General features: G+C 43.1%; 1 protein-coding gene across 2 annotated transcripts in view; it reads left to right on the top strand.

The window, feature by feature from the left end:
- Positions 1 to 324: 324 nt before the first annotated feature.
- Positions 325 to 8,464, top strand: part of nradd (neurotrophin receptor associated death domain) — a 32,795-nt gene continuing 24,655 nt past the window's right edge. For both annotated transcript variants that reach the window (XM_043687977.1, XM_043687976.1), the window contains exons 1-2: positions 325 to 480; positions 822 to 965. In XM_043687977.1, coding sequence (XP_043543912.1) covers positions 930 to 965 — 36 coding nt within the window. In that variant the 5' untranslated portion in view covers positions 325 to 480; positions 822 to 929. The remainder of the gene's footprint in view (positions 481 to 821; positions 966 to 8,464) is intronic.

Here is an 8,464-nt window from a genome sequence, read left to right as displayed (position 1 = left end):
CATTTTTTCCATCATCAAATCACAATGGCATTTTTTTCAGCTATTAGTGGTGGTGTTAATTGTTCTACTATTATTTCACCCTCTGCCTAGCCGTCATGGTTAAAGGAACACAACAGATCAGTTTGATATTGAATAGTTCAATATTTAACAGTTGAACATCTGAAAATGACGTTCCTATGCGGTGCGGCTTTAAGAGTTGAAGTTCTGGTTAACAAGTTATTATTTCCAGAGCAGTTTTGATACTGCAGCTCTCAGCCAATCAGAATGAAAGTATGTTCCCCCCAGCACCCCCCCCACCCCCAAACAGCACCACGTGGGGTTGAGTTTTTAACCCCCTCCCTCTCTGTGGTTTTTCTTCCATGAGAAAGCAATTGGAAACATTTCAGTCATTGAGGGAGAGAGACTGATACAGAGAAAGACAGACAGACAGGCAGAACAGAGAAACGAAAAAGGAAAGCAGGGAGGTCACAGAGGGTGAAGGTGAGTGCACTTGGTTCAGTGCAGATTTGGGGGGGCCGGTAAGTTCTCTTCCCCTTCCTCTCTCTTACCCTCTCTGGGGCTGTGCCTTGCAATCTCAGCCTTTGGCTCCGCTCTGGTCGGTTCGTTGAGCAGCTCCGAGCACCCAGGCTGGGGATCAGGGGCCGGGAGGGGGTGGGGGCTCAGATTTCCAACATCCGCGCTACTTTGCCTTTTATTTGAAGGAGCTGGAGGGTTCCCTCCCTGGACAAAGCCAGAGGCTCCGCCAGACTCCATTCCTGCAGTTCTTGTTATCCCATTTTTCGTTACAGTCTTAAGTAACGAATCCTGTCTCTCATTCTCAGGCTGGTATTAGTTCGACAGAGAAGTTTGCAAGTTTAAACTAAGCCGGGACTGAGCAACACTGAAATCTGAGTTGAATCCACCCAGACTGGAAACTGGCCAAGGGCAGGATGCGGTTCCTGTTTTGTCTGCTCTTCATCTCCCAGGTAAGAGGCTGTGTTAGACTGGAGTCACTGTACTGGTTTATCTTCATTATTTTAAAGATTATGTTTAATACCTGAATCATCTGTTCGAAGAACCTCCAGCTTCAAAAAAATAAAGCGTGCGGAGAGAAATAAAAACAACTTGCATTTATATAGAGCCTGCAAAGCTCCTTGTAGTCGGTGAAGCACGTTTTTGCAGCGGCGTCGTGTATTTTTAACGCGGCAACCAAGCTCCCACAACCAGCGGCAAGATACCACTAGCGGCTCCTCTCTCTCTGTCTAGGTGTTGGTTCAGAGAATTAATGTTGGTCGGGACACTAGGGAGAGTAGTGTAGAAAACAAAGGCAACTCTGTTTATAAACCCGCACTTGGAATTCTGAGCGGGTATTCCTTGTCCGCGTTAACGAGAATATTTTGCTGGAGAATTTTTGCTGGCATCCTGTGCACTGAGTTGAGCCCCAGCGAAACCATACTCTGTATTGAATAAACGTTTTCATTGAATTCAACTTTCTGATGAAGGACTTATGTCCGAATCATCGATTCGCCTGCTCCTCGGATGTTCCCTGACCTGCTGTGCTTTTCCAGTGCCACACTTGTCGACTTGAAATGAATGGGGAATATTGTGCCTTTCCCTGAATTGCTGGTGGCAGGTTTGGTATAACTTGCTCAGACACGACAGAAGGCACTCGTGTGGGGCAGGAGTCACATTTAGTCCAGACAGGGTAAAGATGGCAGATTTCCTTCTTTAAAGAACAGTACTGTAAATTCCTGGTTGCTTTTGTATGATAACTTCACAGTCACTTTCACAGATATCAGTAGTTTTATTTAAACTGAATTCAAATTCTCATCTCCACGGTGAAATTGCATTCTCTAAAATATAAGTCCACATGTTTTGCATTACTAGCCCAGGCATCCAATTGATCTTAAATTCTCTGGAATCCATGTGTGATGTGTGAATAAACTGCATTGGGTGCTAATCCTGGCTGGTTGTTGACTGACTCCCTCCAGTGGCAAGTACATATAAGTGAGGAAAGGAACTGGTTCCTTAATGATGGCTTCTGTGGTTGAACAGCCTGTAGTCTATACAAAGTATGTGTGGGAGTAGACAGGCAGGAGGCTGGAAGAACACAGCAAACCAGGCAGCATCAGGAAGTAGAGAATTCAATGTTTTGGATGTAACCCTTTAAGACTGGGGATGGGTGTAAGTGGTGCAGATTAAAGACGGTAGCAGGGATGGGGTGGTGAAGTGGGGGTAGGTAAAGACAGGCAGAGGGTACGACCCTGGTTGGTCAGTGGGGTGAATGAATCCAGTTGGTGGCAGGGAGGAATGGAATGGAGGGGGAAGGACTAGGAAGGGAGTTGGGGGATGGGAAGGGAGGTTATTTGAAATGGCAGAACTCAATGCTGGCTGCCCATGAGGAAGATGATGTGTTGTTCCTTCAATTTGCAATTTGGTTCATTATGGCAATGGAGAAGGCCAAGGATGGTCATGTCAGCAAGGGAATTAAAATGGGCAGTGACTGGGACGTCCGGTTGGCCCCTGTGGGCCCAGCTGAGATGCTGTATGAACTGTTTCCTAAGTTTACATTTTAATTCCCTTTCCCAATTCCTTTCTGACATGCATCTCAGTTTGGCTGTAGGGGCTGACTGGACCTCCCAGTCACCGCCCATTATAATTCTCCTTCCAAGATGACCACCTTTGGCCTCTTCCATTGCCACAATGAACCAAATCACAAGTTGGAGGAACAGCACCACATCTTCCACCTGGGCAGCTTGCAGCCTGGAGGACTCAACATTGAGTTCTCCAATTTTAAATAACCTCCCTTCCAGTCCTCCAAGTCCCTTCCCAGCCCCTTGCCCTGCCTTACACTCCTCCCTGCCACCAATCAGATTCATTCCTCCTGTTGACCAACCAGGTTGTACTCTCTACCTGTCTTCACCTCTCCCCACTTCAGCATCCTGCCCCTGCCATCCCCTTTATCTGCAGCTCCTCCTACATCCACCCCCAGTCCTGAAGAAGAGCTACACTCAAAACACTGCCTTCTCCACCTCGTGATGCTGCCTGGCTTGCTGAGTTCTTCCGGCCTCCTATCTGTCTACTTTGGATTCCAGCATCTGCTGTTTTTCTGGCTCCTAGCCCAATATGTATAGGAAGCACAGGTGCTTGTTTCTTGTGTAATTCATTCTCTGGAAGATCTTAACCCCATTAGGGGAGAAAATGTAATGGGAGAGGTGGGGATCTAGAATATAAAATCTTCCGAGAGACAATGATTCTTCTATTTCCTCGAGCTTGTATGAAATGGGTTGATGATTCTTTTTGTAGAAATTGTTTTACATTCATTATTATTTTCTGTGTATGTAATACTTCGAGTCTTTTCATAAGTGGTCAAGTTCTGTATTGGATTATGAGATTCCTAAGCAGCTAACATACACTCTTTTCTTGGTCAGTACAATAGAACCCCAGTGAAGTTCAAACCTCTGTTTCCCAGTCTCTTGTCTATTGTTATTATTTAGTTCCTTCACTGTGCTGACTGTTCCAAGATGTGGTTCCATAGGGCACCCTCTGACACTTTGTCTGGGTGTCAGTTCTTCATGTTACAGTCTAGTCAGTCTGTGTGTGCAGTCAGCTTCAGGTTTGATCCAGGTTCTTAGTGTGTATACACACACACCCACACGTTTGATTGACTGCAGAGGACTTCTGCATGGGGGCAGATGGGGAGTGTCTTTCAGTTAAGATTTTAAAATGAGGTCTGGTCGGAGGAGGGAATTTCCTTTGGTTGACACTTGTTCTTATCGCTAAAACAGACTTGCCTTCCATTTATCATGTTTCTATTTGTGGGAGCTTGCTGTGTGTACATTGCCTGCTGTTTTCCTGCAGTATGCTGGCAAGCATTTTGTGCTGTGAAAGCTGCTATATAAATACAAGTCTTATTTCGTCAATGGCCAGAGGTTAAACTATAGTCTCTTTGCAGGATTCTTTAATGGAGTTTTATCAAGGAGACAGTTGAAAGTAGTGAATTGATTCAAGTGCTAGGGTGAAATTAGTTTTCACCAATCATTCTAAATAAGTCCTAGCCAGTTTGAAAGCTCCCTTGCAGTCAAAGACCAACTTTCATCCTCTTAAGTTTGACTCCAGGTTATTACACTTACTCGCTCATTCAACATGCCTTGCTATTTTCCCTTTCAAGGAAATATCTGGTTCCCTTAGTTCAGAAGCTCATTCTACCATCGAGACCAGTACGCTGTAGACCATTATAGTTCAGTGTATGAGATTTGGTGTTTTGTTTGGGGCGGTGAAATGAGACTGCATTTTCAGAGTCAAATTTTCTTGTTTGCGGTTCCCTCTCTCCATCCACCTGGGTCTGAATGACTTTTTGTTAAATCATTGGCAAGGGATCAGCATACAAGTCTTTCCTGATGTTTTGCTGCCACCACTTCTATCCTTGTCGCCCACCCACCCCCCCCAAAAAAAAAAGCTTGAGGCCAGAAGTCAGTGGTTATGATGAATTTGTTGCCTTGCCTGACATAAGCAAAACTGAAACCGGACTGGGCAACCAACCCTTGGCTCTTTCCAGCATCCGTTGGAGTCTTTGCCCATGGCTGAATGTGAACTTAGAAGCAACTTTGATCTGAAGTATGCCTGGTCTCTCTATTCATGCCCTGTTAAGAGCAGTTCCACCTCTTCACTCTGCAACTGAAACCCACGCAGACCAAGAATTTCAAGGCCACTGGTTTTTAAAACCATGACTGATTGTTTTTGCTTAACAGAATGTGCTGTGTTGATGCTTAATATTTTCTGGACTGCCACAGGGCCGCAGTCAAAGGGTCATATTAGTTCCTGGAAAAAACATTTGTACTCCACCCACTGCCTCTACGACCCTGTTAGATAATTTTTGTTATTTGTTTCTAGGGGAAATAGAAGTTGTTGCTAAGATTGGAAATTCTTGCGCAACAAGAGTTGCGCTTGTGGTAGTGGGTTTTTTTGGTTGTCTGATACAACTGAGTGTCTTAATAGGAGAGAGTGAGGACTGGAGATCAGGGTTGAGTGTGTGTTGCTGGAAAAGCGCAGCAGGTCAGGCAGCATCCGAGGAGCAGGAGGATCGGCGTTTGATAGGACGGATAGGTGGGAAGGAAGATGGACAGGTCATGAGGGTGGTGCTGAGTTGGAAGTTTGGAAGTGAGATAAGGTGGGGGGTGGGGAAATGAAGAAACTGGTGAAATCCACAGCATCTTCTCCCCACCAGTGATGTAGGCCAAGGGGATAGCAAGTGGCATATTTGGTAACCGAAGGAATTCTCCACTAGCAACAGGAAGATTGTGGTCAGTGCTGAGCCAGTTTACAGCTTCAAAGCTTAATATGCCCTCCTGGCAGGGAGGAGGGCTAAGGGTCATAAAAAAAACAGTACAAATTAAACTGGACAAATGGTATGCAGGCCATGATGTTTCCTGAGATGTTGGAAATTTGGACATAGCCTGTCAGGAAAGATTCTACTGATGTAGGATGTGAGCTGTTTTGTATTAGAAAATGCTGACTTTTGGGATCCCAGTAGGAATTGTGGAGTTTCAAAAAGATTTGGTGGCTATATCTACACCTCATTATAAGGTCATTCTTTGGTACCAAAGGCATACAAGACAACTGGTGAGTTGGTTTTAATGTGGATGTACTACGAAAGGAAAATAGTGGTGCTTCCATCACAGAAACTTCAGTCACATGCAAAGTACTACTTTTATCTTGGGCCATCCCATATCAGAAAGGGTACTGTCTATCAGTCTTGGGGAAAAGTGAAATACAGCTTTGCTGGATCTGAAAAGGTTAAATTATGAGGAATGATTGCACAAGCTTATTTAGACAATTAGAGCGTTGAGGATTGATAGAAACATAGCAAATAGGAGTGGGAAAATAGGCCATTCGACCCTGCTAGCCTGCTCTGCCATTCATCAACATGATTGTGGCTGATCTTCCAACTCAGTACCTTATTCCTGCTTTGTCCCTGAACACTGAGATCCCTTAGCCCTAAGAACTATATCTAATTCCTCCTTGAAAACATTCAGTGCTTTGATCTTAATCCCTTTCTGTGGCAGATAATTCCACAGGTTCAACAATCTCTCTGGTGAAGACATTTTCTCCCTACCTCAATCCTAAATGGCTTACCGTGTATCCATAGATTCTAACCCCTTAGATTGATTCTGGACTTCCCTGTCACTGTGCATATGCATCCTGTGTTCACTCTGCAAAATTCTATAGTTATAGGTTTCTAACCTGTCAGTCCTGCCATCCCAGGCATCAGTCTGGTAAATCTTAATTGCATTCCCTCAATAGCCAGAATATCCTTCCTCCAGTAGGAAGACTGAAACTTTGTACTATTACAGGTATGGTTTCGTCAGTGCTCTGTATAATTGCAGCAAGACATCCCTGTTCTGTGCTTTGATCGTCTTGCTATGAAGGCCAACATAACCATTTGACTTCTTCACTTGCACCTGCATGCTTACTTTTAGCAATAGAACTCGTTGCATCTCCACTTTCCCAATCTTATTGCTATTCAGATAATATTCTGCCTTCCATTTTTGCTAGTAAAGTGAATAGCATTTGCCCACTCACTCAACTTATCCAAATTGCACTGAAGTATTTTTGTGTGTCCTTGTTACAGTTCACCCTCCCACCCAGCTTTGTCCTAAAATGTTAACTGAGATACTTAAAATGATAAAACAGTAGGTACAAAGAAATCACTGTTGCAGTGAGTAAATCCAGAGAAACAGTTTGTCATGTTGAATTTGAGCCAGGCTGTTCAGTTTTGAAATCATTACAAAGGTGACATAGCACAGAACCAGATCACCCAGTTCAAGTTGACTTTTCTATTCCAGTCGACCTCCTCTCATCTTTACACATCTAACTATATCAGCATTTTTCCCTTCTCCCTCATGTGCTTGTCTAATTTCTTAGTGCATCTGTGCTACATTTTAACCGTTCGCTGTGGCAACGAGTTCCATATTCTCACCACACTGCGTAAACTTCTCTAATTCCCTGTTTGATTGTTTTGGTGATTTTTCTCTATCGATGGCATTTAATTTTGTTCATTGCCATAACTGGAAACATTTTATCTGTTATCAAAACCTTTTTACATGTTTAAAGATGTTGTAAATAAATCTTGGTGGTGCTTTTTCAAAAAAAACTTGATTCATCTGTTTATCCTCATGATGAATATATCCTGCATTCTGTTAATGTATTTGTAGATCTTTCCTTCTCCTACCAACATATCTTTTTTTGTTTTTATAGTATGGTAGTAAGAATCATATTTGGTGCTTCATGTGCAGTCTAATCAAAGTTGTATTGAACTCGTACAGACTTTACTTTCAATACCTGAAATGTAGTGATTGGTTTGCCTTTGCCCCTGTTGACTTGTGTTGTTCCTTTTAGTGGTTTGGGTACTTGTACTCTTAGGTTCCTTTGCTTGCCTTTTGAAAAATTTCATTTTTCTTGCCAAAATGTATTACCTTATTTCTATGTTAAAATTAATTTGCCAATCAAATAACAATTTTGCATATTTATCTCCTCAGTATCGATTATCTCCACCCCAAAATTTGATCATGTCTCCAAATTTAGAATTTGTGTTTTTTTTAAGATTACTTACAGTGTGGAAACAGGCCCTTCGACCAAACAAGTCCACACCGACCTGCTGAAGCGCAACCCACCCAGACCCATTCCCCTACATTTACCTCTTCACCTAACACTACAGGCAATTTAGTATGGCCAATTCACCTGACCTGCACATTTTTGGACTGTGGGAGGAAACTGGAGCACCCGGAGGAAACCCACGCAGACATGGGGAGAATGTGCAAACTCCACACAGTCGGTCGCCTGAGGCGGGAATTGAACCCGGGTCTCTGGTGCTGTGAGGCAGCAGTGCGAACCACTGAGCCACCGTGCCACCCACTTTTTGCCTTCAGTTGAAATAATTTTCACAAAGTATAAACAACTGTACTCCAAGCACTGATCTAGCTGGAATACCACTTACTGTCATCTTCCTCTTTTTGAATAAATATCATTTGTCCTCCTTGACTGTTTTCTGACTTGTAGCAAAATGTCTAAGCAGATTTCCTGTCCTCTGATGTTTATTCATTTAGTCTAATTTTTGGTACCTTTATCTAGATTTTCACGCAACTTTCAATTAACTTACATTCACTGTTATCTTCATCAATTGTTATCTTGTCAACAAAACCCAATGAGGCTGAGTACACAAAATTTTGTCCTTTTGAAATCCATGAAGATGCTGTCTATTTCTGTGCACAGCAATGTGAGGGTTTCCAAGAGGGTGCAGAAAAGGATTAAAAGACAAATTCTGGAGTTCCAGGATTTAATTTATATGGGATTGAATCCTTTGCATTTGAGACTTGACCAAGGTGCATAAATTTACAAGGTGCATAAATTCATAAGAACCCAGAATGAGCAGACAGAAATTACTGTCATATGAGGGAGGGAAATCTGCCTTTACCTGGTCAAGCCT

Source organism: Chiloscyllium plagiosum, chromosome 4 (assembly GCF_004010195.1).
Source record: "Chiloscyllium plagiosum isolate BGI_BamShark_2017 chromosome 4, ASM401019v2, whole genome shotgun sequence".
In the NCBI taxonomy this organism is placed as follows: domain Eukaryota; kingdom Metazoa; phylum Chordata; class Chondrichthyes; order Orectolobiformes; family Hemiscylliidae; genus Chiloscyllium; species Chiloscyllium plagiosum.
The sequence above is the reverse complement of the archived record's forward strand: the minus strand, read 5'-3'. Positions and strand labels throughout refer to the sequence as shown.